General features: G+C 31.4%; 1 protein-coding gene across 1 annotated transcript in view; it reads left to right on the top strand.

Moving 5' to 3' along the window:
* Window positions 1–21,609, top strand: part of LOC129218020 (probable dolichyl pyrophosphate Glc1Man9GlcNAc2 alpha-1,3-glucosyltransferase) — a 36,548-nt gene extending 14,939 nt beyond the window's left edge. The window contains 7 exon segments of the mRNA XM_054852231.1: window positions 4,055–4,155; window positions 7,490–7,610; window positions 10,659–10,795; window positions 14,542–14,681; window positions 16,303–16,400; window positions 19,533–19,605; window positions 21,067–21,609. Of these exon segments, the coding sequence (XP_054708206.1) occupies window positions 4,055–4,155; window positions 7,490–7,610; window positions 10,659–10,795; window positions 14,542–14,681; window positions 16,303–16,400; window positions 19,533–19,605; window positions 21,067–21,310 (914 nt within the window). The 3' untranslated portion in view covers window positions 21,311–21,609.
* Window positions 21,610–24,408: the final 2,799 nt, after the last annotated feature.

Below are 24,408 nucleotides of genomic sequence, written 5' to 3'. Positions count from 1 at the left end.
TCGTGTGCGTCACAAGTGATATCGTAGACAGGTGGCCGCAATTTACGAGTGTCAGTTTACGTTGACATACACAGTGCGACGTCACAGTGATGACACCTGGCTACAAAGTTGCAACCCAGGTCGCCTAGCGCCCATTCCCCAACTGCGCACCCTAGTCACAGCGACCGTTGTGACCCATCTGTGACCTACGTGTGAAGTTGCAGCAAGAGAAGTGACTGCAAGTGTCAGTTTACGTTGACATACACAGTGCGACGTCAGTGATGACACCTGACGACAAAGTTGCAACCCAGGTCTCCTAGCGCCCATTCCCCAACTGCGCACCCTAGTCACAGCGACCGTTGTGACCCATCTGTGACCTACGTGTGAAGTTGCAGCAGTAGTTTATAATAAATAGTAACGCTTTTTCTAAAGTACTGTAAGAAGTCAGTTCTTTATAAAGGATACAGTAATATATACTTACAAAATTGTTTGAAGCAATTTGAGGAGTGTTAACACATGAATAATAATTGGGTATGCTTATAAAGAAAATTAACCTACATTGTTCCATTACGCGAAAATTTGACTTGCGCAAGGGGTCTTGGAACGCATCCCTTGCGTAAGTCAGGATCCAACTGTATATGAAGTAAAGAGTTTTTTTTTTAATTTTGAAATGATACTTGATCTAGATCAGAGTTTCTTAATTTCTTTTTAGGTGGAACTTTTTTAACGATCCATTTTTCTTATTGGACCCCTGGTTTTTCTTCCATTGCATGATTTTAATGCAACAATCTGAAAATTGTTTACTTTCCATAAAAGTCAAAGAAGTTTTAATGTTTATTGTTTTCAAAAATCAATAATTGACACAAAATCTCTTAAACTAACTTTGAAACAAAATTTGTTAGCGTGCATTTTAATGAAATGAATGGTTCTTAATGTATGGTCACAAATGTATTTAATATTAAGTTTCATGAATGATAATGGAATTCTTTTATTAAGTTTAAAATCAAGTCTGCTGTGATATTCTTTTTTTTTTTTTTTTGATGGATAATTTAAGAATCCCATTACATACATAAATGTTGCAAATAGTAAAAGTGCGGACACCCTTTATCATGACAGTTGATAATATTCAGTTTTTAAAGTGTACCAGAGTTCCAACAATGCCATTATTTTACATTTATATTGCAAGGATGAATCATATGTCGTTTAAAAAAAGTGTCTATTCTTGTACGGACAGAATCAAAGATCCTAAATTGACTATGAGTAGGTTTTTAATTCTCAGCTCATTTTGAGTTTCTTTGTTGTTTATTTTAAATACATGTATATATAGATTAAATGCTTCTCGCAAACATGGGCGGATTTATGGAGGGGGGGCGGAGGGGGCAATGCCCCCCCCCCCAGTTTTGGGAGGACTTTATGTAGTAACAACACATCTTCCAAAAATGTAAAAAAAAAATATATTTTTTTTCTTTTTTGAATAGTTTAGAAGGGCATGGGTGGATTTAAAGGGGGGGGGGGGCATAGGGGCAATGCCCCCCAGTTTTGGGAGGACTTTATATAGTAACACATCTTCCAAAATCTTAAAACAAAAAAAATCATGACTTTTTCTTTTTTGAATAGTTCAATGAAAATGAAGAGAAAAGCGAATGTCCTTTTCTGATGGGGGAAAAGGAAAAAAAAAAAAACGAACATTAAATACAAATAGTACAGCTGTCACTGGGGTGCTGAAAATGTGTCTAAATTCATTATTTTGAACTAGAGAGAGAGAGAGAGAGAGAGAGAGGCAGAAAATAAATACTGTCGCAAACGGAATAAATCTCAGTTCTCAGAGTATTGTGATTAAATGAATCTTTTTGCCTAGAGGGAGAGGACAGTTTGACATACTTTATAAATACTGTATAAAAAGTAAGGTAATTCATAATCATCTAAGTCTAAGTGAGTCAGTCCTTGTCAGTATTGAAATCTAAATAATTGAGTCATCAAAAGTTTTGGAAAAATATGCTGAAATTTTATAAAAGTCTATAAAAACCTAACAAAGATTGGTAAAATCTTAAAAATCCTTTAACCGTAAAAACTAACAAGTTTTCGTAAAAATTACAAAAAATCAAGCAAAAATCTGCAGGTAAGTGTGAATTACAAACAGGGCCGAATTTGCCTATAAGATACACAAGCTATTGCTTAGGGCCCCTGCTTTGAAGTGGATCCCTAACTCCCAAAAAAAATATTCATGATTCGTTCCTTAAAAAATGGAAATTGCTTAAAAAAACTAATTTCATTTTTAAGTGCTTAAAAAACTTGAATATTTAAAAACGTGTGGCTACAAACCTTAAATTTTAAAATTTCTAACAAATGATAGAGGGGAAGGAATGCCTAAATTTGTCAAATTCAGCTCCTTGCCACATCCTGTATTAAAAATGTAAAAATCATGGTTCTTACATTTGTAACATATTATTTGAAAAAAAAATTTGTGACTCCCATGTTTCATATCTTGCTATTTATTCAATCCCGAATGCAGTATTTTGAAAATTCTTTTGTATTGATTGCTTTTATATTACTTCTTCTGCATATTGTCTATCTGTTTAGCACGGAAAAAAATACACACTACTTCTATTTCTTTTCATTTTCTGCCCCACTTGCAACTGAAGAGAAGTTGTTGTCATGAGAAATCTATGGTTGATTTTTTATTTTAAATTTAAAATAGCTATTTCTTACAAAGTTAGAACAGGACTGTACCATTTACAATCAAGTACTAAAATATCAGAGACTGAAAAGTACAAATGAAGTGCGTTAAATAAATTAATTGTGCTAGAGTCCTTGAAAATAATTAAATAAGTCTTTTAAAAGCCTAAGCTAAGTGGGCTCCAATTACTTGTACTGCATATTGTTAATCTGTTTAGCCAGGAAAAAAAAAATGATACACAACCTCTATTACTTTTCATTTTCTGCACTACTTATAATTAAAAAAAAGGATGTTGTAATGAGAAATCTATAGTTTATTTATTTCTTTTTTTTTCAAAGCTGTTTCTTACAAAGTTAGAACAATATTGTACAACTGTATAATCTAGTTATCAATTTCTATGTCTATCCAATTAACCTTTATAAGGCTTCAAAATGCAGAATTTTATATCCATTTTACAAAATTTCCTCCGGGGGAGAAACCCCCGGCCCCCTAAAATTGGAGATATTCTATTTCCCACTTAAAAAGGAGCCCTGCGTCACTCTCTTGATATCAGCTCCCTCTCTTAAGGTCAATTCAAAAAGGACAGCATGAAAACACACATTAATGAAAACGACACACAAAAAAGTAAAGCATGGACTTATGCATCACAGGAAACAGAAAAAACCATTGGAGTAGGGGGCAATAAAAATGTTGCTCGAAAAAAAAATAAATCCTGCTCCCGCAGGAACTCTGTCCTAAATCCGCCTATGCTCGCAAACCTTATTTTCATGGATTATTGAAATGAATAATTTGAATTAAAAGAATAATATAGAATTTTGCAGAATCATTGAGTTATCTCCCAGAAACCCTGAAAGTTCCGTGGAATACAATTTATGAACTGCTGATCTAGATGATAACATCAATACGCCCTTTATCATGATTTTTGTATGAAATTAGAGGGATTTTGTTTTCTTATTCATCAAATTTCTTCTCATATTTTTTCCTGAAAGCCTTATTAAGTAGAAAGAAACTTTTCAAATAAATATAAATCAATTATATGTTACTTTGAGTTTTTAACAATTGATAATTAGGAATCTAAATAGAAATATTTTATGCTTTGAGAGAAGTACTATCATTTCATAGTATGATATTTTGCTTTCAGCACATGTTAAAACTGTTATTATATTTTATTTTGCATGCTTTTTCAAACAATAGAATCAACTTGCAATGACTCAAATTTTCTAGGAATTTCTTTTTTTTTTTTCTCTTTTTTGAAATTAAACTGATATGCAATTAGTTATATTACTGTCTTGACTGTTGTTTTTACTTATCAGTTTCAATTTCAAATACTTTCCTTGTAGTAATCAAATAAAGCCAAAATAATTTGTATTTATTTATTTATTTCATTTTATTTTACAGATGAAGTCAATTTTTATAAGTGTCTATGTATGAAAATCACAAAACTAGGAAGTGTTGTGATTGTTACTACCTTGTTTTCATTTGGACCTTTTATTTATTTGGTATAGTTTTTCTTTAATATCTTAGTTTAACACTGAAAAGTTATCCAAAACCTTTTGTTTTACAACACTTTATTTAGTTACTCAGTAAATTTGAAGTCATGTTACAGAGAATCAAAAGCAATAATTTCATCAGCAATTCTGATCCTAAAAGTATCAAAAGTGCTTTTGAGCTTAATTCTCTGATGGCATGTGTGATCGTAGTGATGATAAGGAAATTGGTAATTACATAAGCTATGATTTTACATTGAAAAGGTGTTTGCCTTGAACATTAGAACACATTTTCTTTTTGCGTATTTGTGTACAACAATGTTATTACCTATTATTTTACTGTGCATAATTAAATATTTTGTTTATTTGAAGTATTTTCTTCAAATAAACAAAATATTTGTTTTCAGGAAATCCTCTTTTTTTATAAACAATGTTCGTAAATCAGAAGTATGAGTTGTATATGGTTACAGGGTGAAATTGGTACTATGTTGAAACAGTTACTGATAATAATCATAAAAATTTATACAAATGGCTTTCTCTTCTCTCTGCCATTTGGTAAAAATCTTCTTACAATTTGCAAAAGAATTTGGGGCTGACGAAAATGAAGAACAAGTAAAACAGCTTCAAGAGGATTTAGATCATATTAATAAGTGGGTGGATAAGTGGAGTATGGCAGTTAATGTAGGGACATGTCAAGTGCTACACTTAGGTCACGGAAATAAGCGTACAAGTTATTGTTTACAGGGTTCAGTCATTAGTCTAGCAGAAAATGCTATTGATCTGGATATCTTAATAAATCAGGACTTCTAGTTTAGTCAACAGTTCAGCATTGCAAGTAAAAAAACCAACAGAATGCTTCTGTTTATCAATAGATCTATTTCAAAAAAATCTATGAAGGTTCTTCTGCCTTTATATTGAAGTTTAGTAAGACCTCATTTGAAGTATGCTGTTCAGTTTTGGTGGCCTTATCTGAGGAAAGATCTTTCTGTATTTGAAAGGGTTCAAAGAAGGGTAACTAGACTAGTAAGGGGACTCTCAGATTTAGATTATGATACCAGAATTAATAGGCTTAATATGTATAGCCTGGAGCAAAAGAGAGTCAGAGGGGACATGTTTCAGTTGTTTAAATTTATCAAAATGAATGATGTTAATGGATTAAATTTTTGCACAGAAAGCAGAACAAGAGGTCATTGTTTCAAGCTATTCAAATCTCAGGCTAACCTGGAAATTAGGAAAAACTACTTCTTTAGTACAGCCACGGGCACTTGGAACAGCTTACTGAAAGAGGTGGTAATGAGCAAGGGGATAGATAGCTTTAAGAGGGCCATTGATTTTCATTGGGAACTAATTGACTAGGACCTTTTTTCAATCATTTTGAAATATGCAAGTTATTTTAGCCTATGTTACTTTAAATTTGCTTATTTTATACCTTATTTTTATAATTATATCATGTTTTAAATAAAATTAAGATGTAATTATAATTTGATAATATGTGTGCCGAAAAAGTGTCTCAAGAGTTCATAAAAATATTAACATTTATTTTATTTTTTTAAACTGCATTTTGCAGTACAATCTCTTCCATACATAGAAGAATCCATTTCTTTTCAAATGTTGAAAAAAAGTAGTTTCTTTAACACATTATCTACTGGCTACCGTGCATACCTGCATCTATTTCTTTTAAATTATAAAGCAAAGTACAGTTTGTTTAACACATTATAGCATACTACTAATGTTTAGTTAGAAAAGTTCCTCTGGTACCAGGTGAAGTTCGAATTAACAAAAGTAACATATTAAAATTGGGTGAATTTAAATAAAAAGTAAAAATGTAGTCATGGCAGGTAATGTGTAAATTGACATATAAAACAGCAACATGGGGTCCACATCCTTTTTTTTTTGTCCAGTCAATAAAATGTTACTCCTGAAAATGAGCTGATTAATGAAGTTAAAAGTAATGTCAATCAATCACCTGAAAAGAATCAGTAAGCTCTTTTTACATAAATGTTAATGAATAATTTCTTCAATAGTTGTTAATTGAAATTTTGGAATACTTTCAGCTTCTATTTTAAGGATTATTAACATCTTCAGAGGGCTTAGTACGCAAAAAATCTTTAAAGAGTTTAGTTTTTTTATTCATTTCTTTCAAGATTTTATTTGGCAGTGCAAATGGAACCTTTTAATTTAAGTATCAAAAGTAAATTTCAGACATTGATGTAAGATCAGAAAATTTAAACAAGGTACATAACTTAGATTGTGTATGTGTGAATAACTTATTAATGTGGTTTCTAAATTCTATTCATGACATGTTAAGGCATAAAAACTTAAAAAAATCTAACCAAACTAAACCCAACCCTGTGGCACAACAGCCTGCGATGGCCAAGCCTACTGTGCCCAACTCAGTTTTCCTGACCAGGGGAACTGGGGTTCAAGGCAGATGTTCCGTTTTGGTGGTCAGCCTAATGCGGAACGCCCAGTGTTTGGTTCCTAAGTTCGCTAGGTAATCTTTTTATCAACCCACTGAAGGGATGAACGTCTGAGTCAACCATGCCCAACCCGGGGGCTTGTAGCGTGGGAGTGCAAGCGCTACCCCTGAGCCACTGGGTTTTATAAAAGCTTTTACCTCTTTTAAATAAATCTTTAATTCATGCAATTATTAAAACTTAATTTTATTTTTAAAAATCTTTCTGTTATAGAAATGTTTTTTGGCACCGAAAAACTTTACTTCTCAAGTTTATACAGTTAATCGATTCCCCAAAATGTTTTTTTTTAATCCAAAGTGAAAAAGAATCTTGCATTTTTGTACTAGCCATCTTATTCCTACATTATCTGGTTTGATTCGTAGAGCAACATGCAGTACCTTATCAATTTGAAAATGAATACCAACTACAGCTTCAAACTTTTTTTTATCGAAATCCGTGGTAATATTGTCATAGAAATGCAATAAATTAGAAGCATACTATTTACCTTTCCTGAAACCATTATGCAAATTAGTCAACAGACTATTAGTCTCTAAGAAACTACAGAGAGAACTTGACTAGCCATAACAGAGTTGAAGGCAGTTAACCCTTTGAATATGCCCTCACATTGGTCATATCTCACTAGTAGCCAATGGGAAGGTAATCCGTCATCTATAATAAAAATTATTGATCTGGGCCTGCACCCTGGCGATATGGGAGATCCCCCCCCCCTGGGGAGGGGAGAAGATATGTAGATTTTCTGCACTTTTTGAATGAACATGTTCTTTATGATACTCAACTTAAAAAAAAAAAAAAAAAAAAAAAAAAAAAAAAAAAAAAACCTACAATGCTGAGTTTTTGCTTTTAAAATGAAAATATTTACCTTTTTACAGGGTCAAACAAAACAGGTGCTTCTAAGGTTGTTTCCTGTGAAGCGTGGGTTAACACATTCCTACTGGGCACCTAACGTTTGGGCTTTATACAATTTTGCTGATCGCTTACTGAGTTTCATTGGTAATTATTTTAGTGTACTTCTTAGTGTTTTGTAATTTATTTTTCACCTTAAACTTCTTGATATTAATATTTTATAGGCTCAATTTATCCCAAGTTTATAAAAAATTCTCTTAATTTTTCTTTTTTTTTGTTTGTAATATTACTTTTCATAAATAATTAGTTTTTGAACAAGATAATTATTTATATTAGTACACAAGTTTTCCTTATATATGTTTGAATAAAATTAAAAAAAAAAAACTGAATTTGTTTCTGACAAATTCAAGGTTTTGTTATTAAAGATTGCTGCCAGCTTTAGAAACAATGTTATTTATTTATATATATATTTTGAATTTTGTTTTATTTTCAAATATCTAGGCAATTGGTAGTGACATGCAATCCGCCCAAGCAGAGCTTGGGCACTCCAAAAATAAATTTTGATTTCTCATTTGTATGCTTATAATATTGACAGGAATTATGAATTGTAAGCTTTTTTTTTTTTTTAATCTTGGCTTTCACTGTAATAATTTTAAAAAACATTTATTTATCGTTTAAATGGGGATTTCCCGGGAAAACGTATCCCCAGGCAAGAAAAGTGAAAACAACACTGCAGCTCATGCACAGCAAGAAATGAAGGGTTGTTGCCATGACAACACGGTGACGCCCTCCCTCTTTTCCAATGATAAGAGACATCTTTTGGCACTTCTTCAGATTCAAAACCAAGCAAGCAGGTCCCTGCATGGTTAAGCAGGGTTGCCAGATTGGCCTTTTTTGAGTCAAATTCGACAGATTTGCCTTTTTTTGAAATTGGCTGGCTCGAAAAAAAAAAGACGTCCGTGTCTTCTCTGTTTTTTTTTCTGACTTTATTTGGATTTTGAATAATTTTAAACAACCTTTTGAGAAAAGATGAAGTTTTTTAGACTAAGATTTGTTTTAAGTCCTTAATACCTTTTTGAAAACTTCATTTGGTCTTTTTTAACTTCACTTCAGCTTGCTGTTGTCATTTTGATGGTGGATATTTTTGTCTTCACGATGGTAATGGGCGATGGCTTTTGGTAGCTGGAGCATTTTTTATTCCAAGATGGTTGATAGCTGTTCTCTTTCACAGAATGCTGATCTTTGATCTTCATTGTCCAATATTTTCGAAGGGTTCCCACCCCCATAAGCGTTGGCACCAGCACACCTTCCGAATGAAAATAAAGGCTTTTAAAGCATCCCACCGCTAAAAATTTCAATGTTGCAAACAGTGCCACATAGACCTCCCCCCCCCCCCATCCTCCCTCCCATTGTTACTCACGCTTTAGCTATTATTATTAGAAATACATCTCTAGAATGTACTCTTTTAAAAACTACTCACCCAACACTTTTTTCGATTCTGTAATGAAATATTTTACTGCTAATGAACAAAGAATGAAATTCATTTATAAATGAGCTGTTAAATTATATGCAGTATTTGCTTTTAAAAACTCTAAACTTGATGGTATTTTAGTAGTATTTTATAACGCTGCATATTTTTGATCCCAGTTTCAGTCATTATTTGTTTTCTCAACGTTTTGCTAATATGCATTTGTAATATATTTTTGTAATTAAATTTTTTTGTATTGCATATTTGTTTTTGCAGCATAAAAAATGTTCTATTCAACATAATGGTTACTGAAACTAACACGCTTTACTCAGAAAACACAGATAAATTACAAAAAAGATATTATAAAGTAATAATATGAAGACAATTGGACATTACAGCTGCTTGGGCACTCGTTTGGGCCACCGCATGTGCCTGCCACTTAGTAATGAATTACTCAGGGCTTTGGTTCCTTTCTTGATGCAAATCCCTAAATGGCATTTTTCTTTTCAAAGTCAGGTCTTGTTTTTTCCTTTTCCCTTCAACATTTCAGATCTATTTTGAAATTTCCCTGTATCCATTTGCATTTTGTTTCTGAAAAAAGTATTGATGTATTATTCTCCCATCACAATAATTTTTACATTTTAAAACAACTCAGGGCAAAAACAGTTCAAAACTATTGGCAGCTGTAAAAAATTCATTCAGCATACTTTCTTTTCTCGGCAAAAGTGATTTTAATTAAAAAAAAAAAAAAGTCTCCAGCCAATTAATCCATAAAAATTGACCAATTGTAAACAGTTGTCATTGCGTGTGTGTGTCATCGACTACTATTTCTTGCTGATTAATCAGTGCATCCCTATTTTTAGTTATTTGAACAGGGTTTGTTGATTTAACTCAGCATGATTTAAATCAAGTGATTAAAAAATTTTTTTTTTTAATATTAAGTCATTTGAAATTTTTTTTGTCGCAAAATTATTTTGCAGTTTTTGAGAAAGTTGTTCTAAATCACTTTTGTGATTTGGCCTTACTTAAAATAAAATTATTTTTAGTCATTCAAGATAACTTGTTATTAAAAAATTAAAAAAATATATTAATATTAAAAATATTAGATTAATATTGCTTTTTAAAATTAATTTTTTTTTTGAAAAGCCAGGGATCAAAAGTACACCACTCTACTGGCAATCATAGACATAAACATGATATTTAATATCTCACCATGATCTGACTCCCTCACTTTTTCAAGGCAGGGGTCGCCACTGCTAACCTGACATGACCATCAAAAACTATGAACTTTTCGTTTTAAAATAGTGTAATCTAAACAAAACTCCTTCATATAACACAACATAAAAAATAACATATCTTTGAATCTTAATGATAAAGTACGGGAATTATCCAAATTTCAATACCAACTATATGGATTTGTATTACATCAAATTGATTTTTCATTATTTTCCCTATTCCTTTTTTCTCTCTACTTTAAGTCCTTTCCATTCTCTGCGAAAGTTTCTTCAGCTTAAATTTTTTTTTTTAATTTTTAATTTCAACATTTATTTTGATATACTTTTACTTCTGTGATCTTTTAGGAACTTGACTTTGGTCAATGTTTATAGTGTTTATTTTATACTCAGTGTATTTATTTTACTTATTTTAATCATTGTTTTAACTGTAACTGTCATGTCAACATTGACACTTATATTTTGATAATATTGAGAAGAATATTTTTGTTACAGTTTACAAATTAGGCTTTTATAAGCAGGAAAATCTTCAAGCTTGTTCTACTCAAGGTTTGGTGCAGGAGTGTGAACCCTTTATTTTCTTTTCTATTTCTCCTACTGTTACTATTTTGTTAGCACTACTGTCATTTGTGGTAAGTTGAATTATTAGTGCATTTTATTTATAATACTGTATGCGCTGCTTAATGTGATCACGGTTAGTGTTATCATCCTCTTAATATTATCAGAATCACTAAGCCCGGAAACGCTTCTATATTAACACATGTTAAAAAAGTCGGATATTGTAATCAGTGTCTTCGTTTATTGTTATCACTTTTTCAAAAACTTTCCATTTTTCCCTGTTTTTGTTCCTCAACCAACAAAAATACGAAGGCAAACCCTGACAAGAACTTTCTCTGTGGCATTTTGTGCTATTCAATAACAATGCAAACTTTTTCTAGGAAGGAAACAACAGGAAGTTTGTTCTCAGTGACCATAGACTCCCCTACGATGCCTTTCATTTGCAAAGGCAAAACTTCTGTCACTGAACATGTCCGTGGTTGCAGATGGTGATCCCCCTTGAGAGAATTAATGTAGCTCCACCTTGAGAGAATTAATGTAGCTTCCGGGAAAACAAGTTCCCTTCTTTCAGAAAAGCAGAAGAATTTTTCTCCCTGTCCAGTTGCCATTAAAACTTCACTTTATACAGGGCCCAATCAAGCCAAACTGGTGCCCAGGTCCTGAGTAGATGTTGGTGTCCCCCCCCCCCCATGAGAAAATCCGCACAATTTTAAAGTCAATGTTTCAATACTAGCAACCTAATATACTAGAAACTACATTTTAAAGGAACATTACTACATTTGAAAGGAAACCTGGGATTTGAATACCGAACACTTGATAGTCACCATACTAATCACAGTTAAAATTGCCTTACCTTAAGACCAAAAAAAGTTGAAAAACAATTTAAAACTGGAAAAAAAAAAGAAAAAAACTTACTAATTCTGACATTTTTAAAAAAGGCTTCTTTCTGGCTTTAACAGAGGCCGATCAAATCTGGCTGTCGATCAAATAATCGAAATCTATGTTTGATGTCACAGAATTTTTAATGGTCAATAAGGAAAATGCCTGTAAATTATCCTGAGAAATGCAGCTTCTCAAATGATTTTTGATTCTTTTCAAAAATGAAAAGGAATATTCACTGGAACAGCTGCTGATAGGCAAGGTAAGAAGAAGCTGCAGGGCTGAATCCACATTCGGGAATGTATGTGTAATGTTTAGTGATCTTATCCTTTTTAAACATTTTCCAGGGAGAAGGGTTACCTTTTGCAAAAATTTGAAAGTTTATTAATTCTTCTGGAAAATGTTCATCTACATCATCCAAGTAATTATTTTGAAATCCCAGAACTAAGGAACAATGGCCTCTTTACGCGAAATGTTTTTAACTTTATGAGGTTTTGAGCTGATTTTTAAAAAAATTTTGAGCCTCCTCTCCCTTAAAGTTGGGAAAACTAAAAATGAGCTTAAAAAGAAGAAAAAAAAAAGGAAGTAAGTGAATTTAGTCTAGGCTATTTTGGTGCCCCTAAATTTGTGGTGCCCAGGTCCGCGCACCCGCCGGACCGTGCATTAATCAGGCCCTGACTTTATACGGTCAAACAGCAATGATTTTATTGTCAAGGAAGAAATACTCATTTTAAAACGCTTTGACAATTTACCCATGCTGAGACAAAGAAATGCTGCAGCACATCTAAAAATTTCCCAGCCATTACTGCGTAAGTTCTATTAAAGAATCGTGATGAGATTGAAAAAAAAGCAAAGCTAAATGAAAATTTGAACAACAAGCAAAGCCATGATGGAAAAGATGGTGAAGTTGAATCCTCTTTGAAACTGGTTGACTAATATCTGGGGAAAAGATACAGGAGTAAATGGGCATACTTTATTTCACCTATACTATGTTTTTTAAAAATTGCATATTTTAATTTTCCCTTTTATGACTCGGCTATTTCCATTCTACTAATTTGGTAATTTATAATTTAAAACTGCATTTAGTTGAGTGATTGTAATTTTAATTTGCGGTTGCAAAAAAAAAAAAAAATGTGTGTTCTGGATTCTTTTCAGTTATTGTTATCAGTCGGGTATTGTTATCAAATTGTATTTGTCCGAAAGTAATCACATTAAGCAGCACCTACTGTATTTTGAAGTATCTTCAAACATATAGTTAGCATTTGTTGAGAAAAAATATTTTTCACATCAAAATTGATTACCCATTAAATTTTTACTTAGCTAAAATTTAGATTCATGTTTCTCAAGCATTTTATATAAAAAAAGTAAAAAAAAATGTAAAATGTAGTAGGAAAGAAATCCCACATGCAAGATTGATCTACATATGTTTCTTTATGTCTTTGTTTAGGATAACAGAATAAAGTTCACACATTTTTAAAACTTGCTTCACCCTTGCTTAGCATTTAACTGCTTCATTTTAAGCCGATTTTCAAGCCCTTAAAAGGTCTTACTTTTTTGTTTTATGTATATACTTTTTCTGTCTAAAATATAAATGCAAAACATTTGAAAATATTTTCTTATTGTGTTGAGGGATCCAAACTATTGTAATAGAATTGTAATTCTGTTTAGTGAACAGTGTGAAATAAATATAAATATTCATGTTGTAGTTGCTGTAAGTCACAATATGTGAAGCTTCTAGAAATTTATTGGATTTCTAATTGCTGTCTCCTAATTTTGATCCTTTTATATTTAAAATCATAAATTGCAATTCTAAGTATATAGCAACTTGTTATTATCATGATTATTTTTTGCTTTAGAAATACAGAGCAATGCTGATTGAGTTTCAAGGAGTTAATCATATTTTTCAAAGCTAAACCATGCTGACTATTTGGCATATTTTTATTAAATGAGAATCAAGAACATTCAAATACCTTTTTATATTCATGTCATGTTTGCCCATATCTGTGGTATACTAGTTAACTATGTACCCAATGGAAACTTTTTTAAATAATTAATAATCTGTATGAATATAGAATGCTACCTTCAATTTGAATGTTTTTATAAATTTCAACTTATTTATGAAGAAATGTTTTTCACCTGAAATTGATATAGCTATTTACAATTGTAACTGAATGAAATAGATTCATTGATAATGATTGAAAAGTCTGGCTTTATGTCAGAAAATTGAATACGTACAGTAGGATGGAGTGAAAAAACTTTTTTTTAAAAATTCCCATAAGCTTGTATGTAGAAAACGTGCCTTTTGAGTATAGTAACAATTCTGCAAAATCACAATATTTTCTGAGAATTTTTTGATCTCCCTTCACCTGACTGAAAAATTGACATTTTGAGATTTTATGCCGAAATGTTGCATTAAAAGACTTTGTAGGGCACTTTGAATGCCCTAATTTTTTTTTAAATTTTTTGTGCTGATGGTTATTGAAATTAACATTAAATATTTCTTTTTTTTTTCGTTAGATGGCATTAGTAGTTATCGTTAAAATAAAAAAGGTTATTTTCCCACCTGTTATCGTCAGTTTTGCAGCAACCATTCGGTGACTAGTGGATATTGGTTATTTTCGCTCCATAGATTTAATGGGTGTATAAATATCATAGTATATTGTATGCATAGTACATGTGCATAGTATATTAAAGTATAGTATTAAATTTAACTATTTAATAACTTTTTAAAAATACAAAATAAAAATGAGTTTGAAGTGTCAATTTAATGAGTTTTTTTTAATTGGAAATGAAATGTACATGTTGAAAAGTTTTCATAATTATTGCAATTTCATAATCTAGTTGTATCATATGCATTCCAGTTTTATTTTGTATTGTACAGGTTTTTCTCTCTCTCTTTTCCTTTTTTTAATACTTCACTAATTAATTTTTTGCCTTGAAGCCTGTAGGTTGGATTATATGGAAAAAATCTGCTAGTCCTCAAGTGTTTATCAATAGCATTATACTCTGTTCATTTGGCAGCTTTTTATTTGGATATCATGTACATGAGAAAGCTATTTTATTAATAATTTTACCCTTGACGTAAGTATTCATTATTTATGTCAATGCTATCATATTCCTACAAATAAGGATTTCCAGGATTAGTTCTTTTGTTTATGTACTAAAAAATTTCAATCTAACATTTTAAATTTTTTTTTCAGTTGTAATTTTTACTCATTACAATTTTAAATTTGCTGAATGTTTTACAGTGGTAGTATAGAACCCAAACCAGACTTAGTAGTAAAGCTTTGTGATCGCAGGACCAGGTTCGATTCCTGGGTTATGCACAGTCAAGTCAGCCTTTCATCCCTTCAGTGGGTCGATGAAATGAGTATCAAATATGCTTGGGGACTAAACACTGGGATTCCGCGTTGGGCTGACCACCTAACCGGAACATCTGAATTGCAACCCAGAGCCCTCACTCACGAAAATTGAAATGAGCACAATAGGTCTTGGCTCACATGGGCTTTAGCGGCTCTGAGTTTTGTAGTATAGAAACCACAGCAACCCCCCCCCCCTCTCCCTCTTTATTTTTCAATTGTAGGTTCTACGAAGCATTCAGTAATGCAATTAAGAAATATGGCAGAAATCAATGTATAAAATCAAATTATGTTACCTTCTAACATTCGACATGTAATGATCCCCCACCCCCTGTGCTAAATACAGGCCAAAAGTACAGAAATAAAATTCCTCAAAATCTTTATTTGACCACAAAAAGTTGGTTGGTTTTCAGGAAACTAATATAAATGATAATTGAGTTATAATTTAAACCTGATTGTACCTCATCTGGCTTCATTGATAATTTTACATTTGCAGAGCGTAGACTAGACAAGTCTTGGAATGTATTCTTTACTCAGTTCATATTACCATACCTGAATCAGTTACTCCTGTAATTGTCAAAATTATATTGGCATATTTTCTATGACTTTTTTGCTCATTTCTTTCAAACAGATTGTTTCAAACAGATGTTAGGTTTTCAGGCGAAGTGAAACTCTTGATTCCATGTAAACTTTTTTTGTTTTGTAGTCTGTTTGCAGTTAAAAAAAACAACTCCTAAACCTGTTTTAAAAATGAAAATGTTCTGCATAACAAAGAAATTTGTAATTACTTAACAGTCAATGCCACAAAGCTGAATCATCCTGAAGTATCCAATTGAGAGTTGAGCAAAACGGATTTCATTTTTGTCAAATTGATTTTGGTGCACCTCTCCTTGAAATGTTGTAGTCTAAGCTCTGTATTTAGAGAAATAAAATTTCATTTCTTTTGCTAGCTGGTAACTTGATTATATTTTGTGTATTCATTTATATTCCTTGTTAAATGTGTTACTGAATCTTTCACAAAACCAACAACTGCAAAAGTCTGATGATGATGTAGCTCTTTTAAAGAAATATTACATTTTTTACCATCATTGTATGTTAAAAACAACAACAACAAAATCTTTTCAGGCAATTTGTATCATGTATGCATTTCTATTACACATAAAAATAATTCTCAAAAATGTTGATAGAACTTACATAAGTTTCAATGTTTTTGTTTACTGAATAACTATAAACTACTAACTATATTTCTTATACTTTAAAAAATATTTTTGAACATGTTTTTTTTTTTATGCATTTTGTGTAAGATTTTTTTTTTCATGCTGAATATTCTTTACTTTGTTTAGAATTCCTGCTGTTATTATTGAGGATGAAGCTAAGATGTATGCATTTTTATCAGTTGTTGGACATTTTTCTCTTCTTCCTTTGCTACATAAAGAAGGAGGTATTCCTTTTGTTAGATTTTAACTTTGCTGAAGTCAGATTTATTTTATTTTTACATTTTAACTTCTCTGCAAGGTGTGTTGAAAGGTATCAAGAACAATTTTTTCATGCCTCAACTATGACTTACTCCCAGCATACATGCACCAAGCATGCTCAATGGATGAGATCTTATCTTCTAATTGCACCAGGCATCAGTTGCTTGCAAACTTCCATGCAGGCATGTTGTATTTAGTAGTGCCTTTGTAGAAATTCTTAGTGCACCTTTATTTCAATGACAAATTTTCTATGACAGTGCTGAGCAAGTTGAATTGGCGGTTTAATTGAGTGACGCCGGCCATAGCCACCAGTTGGAAACTGCATCATGGCAATTAAATCACTTCCAATATTTGGTGACCAATTGAGGCAGTGAGAAGCAAAAAGATGCAAGTAGACATATTCAAGTTTTGCGTAAAACATGTTCAAAGTCCCGGTTCTGGATGGGCTTTTATTGAAACGTTTTTCTAAATCATGCTATATAGCAGCATTTACCAAAACTGCTAATACTATCTCTTGCTCCAAAACAGAAGAGGTTCACCTACCATTGGCACTGGATATCTCCAAACTTTTAATTTTGGCACTTACATCCCTTTTTTCTCACTGCCTCCATTGCTAAAAACAATATCACAAGTCTTTACACAACTGTATGTTCATATGTGTGTATGTATGTTTTTTGCGTAACTCAAAAACATTATGCTGTAGAAGGTTTAATTTCATGTGTAGAGTAGTTGTTCATTTCCCTTTTTGGTAGTACAGTCGACGCTCATTATAACGACCACACATTATAAAGACCATTCCATTATAACGACCAGTGGTAAAAGCCCGAATTTTGTCCCTATGAACTTAATGTTAATTTGCTTTCGGTATAACGACCGTTCTGTATCTTCTAATCCAATACAACGACCGAATTCAGCGAGCACTATTTCCGATGTTTTTCCAATAAAGCAAATTTGTAGCTTGAAATGATCTTGATAACTGTTTACAGACAGCTGCATGTAGTCTTCAGTGTTCAATCCAACTTTGAGAGGGGGTGGGAGTACTACTCAAAACAGCACAGAAAAAATAAAGGGGATATAAAGTGAAATTTCCGGATTCCGAAGTAAAAGGGGTTGACACATTTTATGTTAGTTTGGTGTTTGATCACGTGGATTTTAAGATCTTGGCAGTTTTGCATCTCCCTGAAGCAGCATGGAATGAAGTCTCAGAAAAGACCCTCAAAAATTGCTTTCATCATGTTGATTTTGAAAAGCAAAAGGAATTGGAATCTACTGCTGAAATGCAAAAGCAACTTGCTGAAGTCAGGCAATCCAAGATGAAAATTTCGATGAAGAAGATGAAATGCTGTAAAATGTTTTTAAGAAAATGGAACTGGATGAAGAGTTAAACTAAAACAATTATGCTAACATCAATTCTGATTTAGCATGTGTTGAGCATCTGTCAGAAGATGAACTATTTCTCGATACTGTGCACAAAAATTAATTGATGTATCATGATCAGATGAAGAAGGAATTGAGACCAAAGTTTCTAGTGTGAAAAGTTTTGAATGTTCAAGGGAATTTTAAATGTTCTTTCAAAAGCACACTACTTATCATCTATAACTGAAATGGAAAATTGTGTTTTGCAAAAATCATGTGCGTTAAAAAGGCAAACAAGTGTTTCTGATTTTATTTTCAGAAAATAAATGATTTTTAAGTAAATGATTTTTAAATATGTAATCAGTTTTTTCGCATATTTTCTACTTTAAAATCGGTCATAGTATTTTTCACCCATTATTTTTAAAAAAATGTCTATGATAAAAAATACTTTAGGAATTTAACTGGAATCTTTGAAAAAATGCAAACTTGATTAGAGCAACATAACATGCATGATGCATGTATATATGTTTTTTAACTTCTACCTCTTATAACGACCACCCATTATAAAGACCTTTTTCTCTGGGACGGAGATGGTCGTTATATCGAGCGTCGACTGTATTCTAATTTTTCAAAAGGGGTCGTTACATGCTTTTTGTGGCAAATCAATGTTAATTTCAATGACTGAAATGATGTCATAAATTGTTGACATTTTGCAATAGCAAGTTTTTGGTCACCAATTTTGGGCACCATCCTTTTGACAAATTTGACCACAAAATGAAATGTTGACTGTGATGTCAAGTTAATGCAACATTTAGTGAGATTCCGACAGAATCAAAGTTAAATTGTCAATATTTGTAAAATGAATGTCTGTAAACCAGTCTTATCTGTATTGGTTCTCATCAACTATGGATGTTATAAGCTAAAATGTTTTTTCTACTCACTCTAAGGCCTTATTATATTTTATTTTAGTTATTTGTACATGTTACATATGGTTTTTAATATGCATTTATAGATCTCTGACACTTAACAAAACATTACTCATCAATTGCATTCGGTAGTACCAGTCTCTATGTTTACCATACATCTATTGATACATTAAAATTAAAGTATCTAAAATGTTATGCCCTTGAGAAGTATGACCTCTAGCATAATGCATGTCCATGAGGACGCATACCCATTGTTTTGAGTTATTAAAAAGCATCCTTTGTTTTTATAAGTAAGTACACTGCCATCCACATTAGATTTTTCTTTTGATAATGGTGAAAAACATTTAAATAGTGTTAAGTTTTTCTGCTTGCAAACTTCACAAACAAAATGCATTACATGTTCAAAATTTTAAAGAGCTTAAGATAATTTTATACTAGTAAAGATTTTTATCTGTTAGGATAATTTCAAGAATAATATGATCATTGTGAGCTGATTAAAAGAGTAAAGTACTGGAACACTGCTTCACTTTATTCTTTTAAGCTTGGTTTTTCCTGTTATGACGCTTTTTCTGTTGCATATGATAAGTTTCTTCTCTAGTAAAGAGATCTTTGAATAACATTTGCTTCGTATCTACCACTGTTATGCTGTAAATATTTTCTGGTTGAAGACAAAATGAAGTCATAAATTAATCCATCATTCAAAATGGTCTTTTCAAATTCAAACTTTTTTTTCTGAAATCAAATTTTTGTTTATTGTTTGAGTAATGAGTTTTAAGCATTGATATTATTTTAATAGTATTGTTTCTTTTTATGCAGAAACAGTTTTAAAGATTGCGTTGGTTTTACTTCATGCAGTATATACATTTTCTAGTCTCAGTCAGTTACATCAGTAAGTAAAATACCTTCCTACACATCTAATTTATTACAATTCGTTATAATATTTTTAATGAATTTTTTATTTCCTTAAGTAAAAAAATGTGTTTTTGAAATTCCACAATTTTTTTAAAGTTCTTGAACTTTTAAAAAATTGTGCTTAAACTTGTAACATTCTTAACTTGTCTTGTTAAAATTCATGTTCTTATAATTTTGGCATTCCATGGTTATTATTACTTTTAGTCTAAATGTGTATAGCCTGGAGCAAAGGAAAGTCACAGTGGACATGATATAGTTGTTTAAATTTATTAAAATGAAAGATGTTAATAGGTTAAATTTTTGCATGGAAAGCAGGATAGAGGGTCATTGTTTTGAACTATTCAAATTTCAAAAGAACCCAGAAATTTGGAATTAAGTAAGGTTGTGTGCACTTGGAACAGCTTTCCAGAAGAGGTTGTAATGAGCAACAAGGTGGATAGCTTTAAAAGGGCCATTGATCTCCATTGGGGACTGATGAACTGACTAGGACCAGCCTAGCAGTGCCCAGAGCCTATTGCTGGTCATCACATTTGTTTTTCTATATATGTAGTCCAACGAGTTCTGGAGTACTTAAATTTCATCCATAGCCTTCAGCAAAGATGCATTTACAGCCTTCAAGTCATTAAAACAATGACATGATAATTAAAACTCATTTTCCCCTTGAATAATTGGAAAGCTAAGCCTGTTGAAACATTTGATGAGCTTCCAAAAAAACTCTTCCGTGGAGAAGTGCTTTCTCCAAAGCTGTTTTCAGTAGATTTTATGCAATTGTCTAGTCTTTATTTGAAACATACCTGGAGTTGATGCACTTCGGGTTTTCAATTTTGTTTCAGTGCCCTCTACAAAGATGTGCTTATAATATCTGCATCATTAAAATAAGAACATGATTTTCAAAACTCATCTTACTAACCTGAGAAAGGCTTGAAAAATAACCCAGTTAAAGCTTTTACCAAGCTTCAATTGCTGATTTTTCAAGCAAGAAGTAAAATTACAAAAACACTATCTAACCTTTCAGTCTGCCATGATAATTTCATTAGAAGCGAACAGGAAGTTCAAGAAAACAGCCTACATAAAAAAATATTAACTACCTGCACAAAAACGGCCACATGTTATCAATTCAGTTTCTTTTGAATCCACCATCATGCTTCTACTTCTACTGAGTTAAAACAGAAATATTTTAAAATGGTACCATTGCTCAATAAAAACTTTTTGGTAATATTTGAAGTTGGATAAAGAGCTTAGACACATCAGTACTTGTGCATTTTTTTTTTTGTGTTATCACTGAGGATTACTTTTAATGAAGTTTTTCAGCATTGGGTTTTACGCAGTATAAAAGTATGAAGTACTTTTTATTGAAAAAAAATCAATTCTTGGTAAAACAATATGTTATCATGAGGATGTTTAGTCTATAGAATTTATCTCTGTTAAAACGTTTCAGAATGAAGACTCCTGCTGCTTCGACATTGGAAAAGATGTACTTTGGAGGCTTAGCTTTGTTACAAGTATTTTACAGTTTTGGAGCAAAAATGTTGCAACTAGAACAGAAGTTACCATTTCTTCCACTGATGCTTATATCTACTTACTGTGCTCTTGGTGTAGTGTATTCATGGCTAAAATATTGCTGTTATACTTTAGAGATAAAAACAAATTTTCAAGAAAAAATTAAACTAAAAAAATATTAACTATTTTCAGTTGATTTAGTTTTTCAAGAAATCATTCATCAGTAGAATTTTTTGTGTGTTTCATAACTAATAAAATTTGCTCATCTAGCAATCAGGAATTGCATATTTTCCCAAAAGAAATACTGCTAATGTCTTTTTGCTTTCAGTTTGTACATGTAAAGTTTATTTATTTATTTTTTTGTAAAAATGAATATAAATAGTTGGAATATGAAATGTTTTACTTCACTTCTTTCTATTGGTAAAGTTGCATTGTCATTTCCAATCTGTATTTTATTGAATGAAAAATAAAAATTTTTACAAGCTAAAATGAAAGCTTCAGTTTCATTAGCATTTTGTTACATTAGCATACACTGGTCAGGGAAAACCTGGAAGTATCAGGGAATTTTATTTTGATTAAAAAAATTATTTAAAAGTCAGAGAATGTCATTAATTTTATTAAAACTCTGGAAAATTCAGGGTGGCGACAGATCAATGAAAAGTTGGGGGATATTATTAATCAGGGAAATGTCAGTGAATTTCGGGAAAGTAACAAAAATTCCGGAAAAATAGATTAAATGAAAAAAAAAATTTTTTTTTGGCATATCAAAACTAAATGCCCTAATTCCCTTCGCATTTTTCCGCCAATTATCTGGGCAAAAAAGTGAAATTAATGAGGTGTGGTTATATACTGCTGCATATTTGTGCGCCTTTTTTCCTCAAAGTATTGAATCTGAACTCATTAACCACAGGATGAATTTCCTAAGATTGCTTCTATGTCTGTAAAGTTGTTTATTTTGCCTAACTTGAATTTTCCTTTCACATGTTCCATGCCATGTAAAATACACAACCCTACAGGCAACAAGAAAACCGTCATTAATGCCTTAGCTCTGTTGCTGTTATTCATTGTCTTGTAATCACAATATCAAGAAGAAATCTTCGTTTTTAAAATTAATGCTGATAAAAGTTTAAAAATTATTACTTCTTTGCATTTTTAGATAAAATTGAATGTTAAATCAAAATCAACTTCGTTTTTTGCCCTCATATTATTTGCTGTCATCTCAGATTATACGAAGTTTTTTTTTCACTTTAAAAATTCTTTTATTTTAAAACCAAGTTATATACATATATATTTGAAATTTAATTGTTTTTTGCATTTCATTGTTGTTTGCTACGAAAGTAATCTAAGACATTTTTTTTACAAATGATGAAATCATTTGAAATTGACTTACCTTGTGTACATATGTAAATATTTGAATTATTTTTTAATAGTTAAAATGCTGTATTCATTCATTAAAACCTGTGGTCTTGATTAGAGAATAGCTTAATATGACTGGTTTCTACAAAGTTTCAATTTGTTTGACACAAGTATTTCTATTATTTATGTAAGTAAAACGAACTTACTTCTATACTTTCAGTATCACTTGTTATTCTTACAGTAATAATTATACTGCTTGAAAATTTTGTTCAAAATTACTTCCATATAAACATTTTAGTGTTATCATGATTAGATATGTCTTTAAGAGTAGTTTTATTAATTTCTTAGAATTTTTATGCTAACTGGTTGGTTACTGGAAGTAAAGTGTTTGTTTTAGATTTCCTGTGATGTTTCCCTGTAGATAATTTAATGTACTATTTCTACTAAAAAAAGAAGCTTCTTTTTGAAATATATATTTTTAATTAACAGCTTAAAACATTTTAAACGCCTGTATTTTATTTAATATACAATGGTTTTCGAGAAGGGCAAAGAAAGGAAACCATTATTATTGGTTAAGTAAATCAGGGAAATTTGGCGCAGTTTATCAGGGAAAATCAGGGAAATTTTTTTTCACACTTCATGTCACCACCATGAAAATATAAAAACATTTCTAGGAAAACATTATCTCTTGCCTCATAAATTGTGCAGTAATTTAGTTATTATGTTCTTTATCCAGTGCATTGAAACCAAAATAGACGTTTGTTTCCCACGTGAAACAAGTACTTAACCTAGGAATTACCGTATCATGAGTAAGAAGAACCAAAAAATGAATGTTAAAACTCTGATATCAAAAAGCTTAATAGTTTGTTTTTGCTTTTTATTCAAAAGAAAGCACAATTTTGAGATTCATTCAGAGAAGCCACAATTTGAAAAATTTAGTCTGGTATTTAATGAATTTTTTTCTGGAAAACCTGAAAAAGTCGGGGAATTTCTTTTGTCAAGGTAGTAGAAACAGAGCAAATTTTACTGTAAATATTGATATATTTTTTAGTAATAGCTAAACAAACTACATATTAACCTTTAGATTACAATTCTACTCACTGGTGTATTTTTTAAAAGCTTTTTTCCTTTTAAATAAGAAAATGTCTCTGTCCTCATAATTAGATACAAAATGAATCTGCAATGCAGAGGAGATATGCTTTTACAGATTGAAGAAGTGTTTAAAGTCTAATTTAGTTAAAAAGAAAACACAACTATCAATCTTCAGAAACGTGGACAGTGACATCAAACAGTGAAAATGCTTTTGGTGTCTGAGCGATGAATACTAATAGCCATCTTCGGAACACAAAAAAATGGTGTGTGGTACAGATGCTTAAATTTATAACTTTATCGTACTGTTAAGGAACCTGCTGTGCTCAAATTTATACAAATCTGAAGGTTCAAATTGGTTGGTCACGAACATCCTCTGTAGGTTGAACAGTGAACATTCAACACAGAAAATATTTTTGGCAAAATCTACTGGAGCTAGAAGAAGGAGTCGGCCTACCCTCCAATGTATTTATTTCGTGGAAAAAGATTTTGTTATCCTGAAAGTTAATAACTAAATCAAAGGTCATAGCCAAGAAAAGATGTCTGTGCCCTAGGCCACTATTCCAAGATCGAAATTCACCTTGTGATAGTAGTTCTGAATGCTTCACTATATGGCACTACAGCGAAACTTGCCTTCCGGGGGAACAAGTATTGTATGTTGGTACTCCCAGAGGTAGGTGTACGACATCGAATTATTTGTTAAAACATCAATGTTTTTCTCAACATTGATGTTTTGTGTTCGATGTCGATGTTTTATAATTGAACCTATAAAATTAAAAAAAAAAAAAAAACTGGAATGATAATCTCTCTGCAATACATGCAATGATAAAACTGC

Source organism: Uloborus diversus, chromosome 1, assembly GCF_026930045.1.
Source record: "Uloborus diversus isolate 005 chromosome 1, Udiv.v.3.1, whole genome shotgun sequence".
Taxonomy (NCBI): Eukaryota; Metazoa; Arthropoda; class Arachnida; order Araneae; family Uloboridae; genus Uloborus; species Uloborus diversus.
This window is presented reverse-complemented; position numbering and strand designations above follow the sequence as displayed.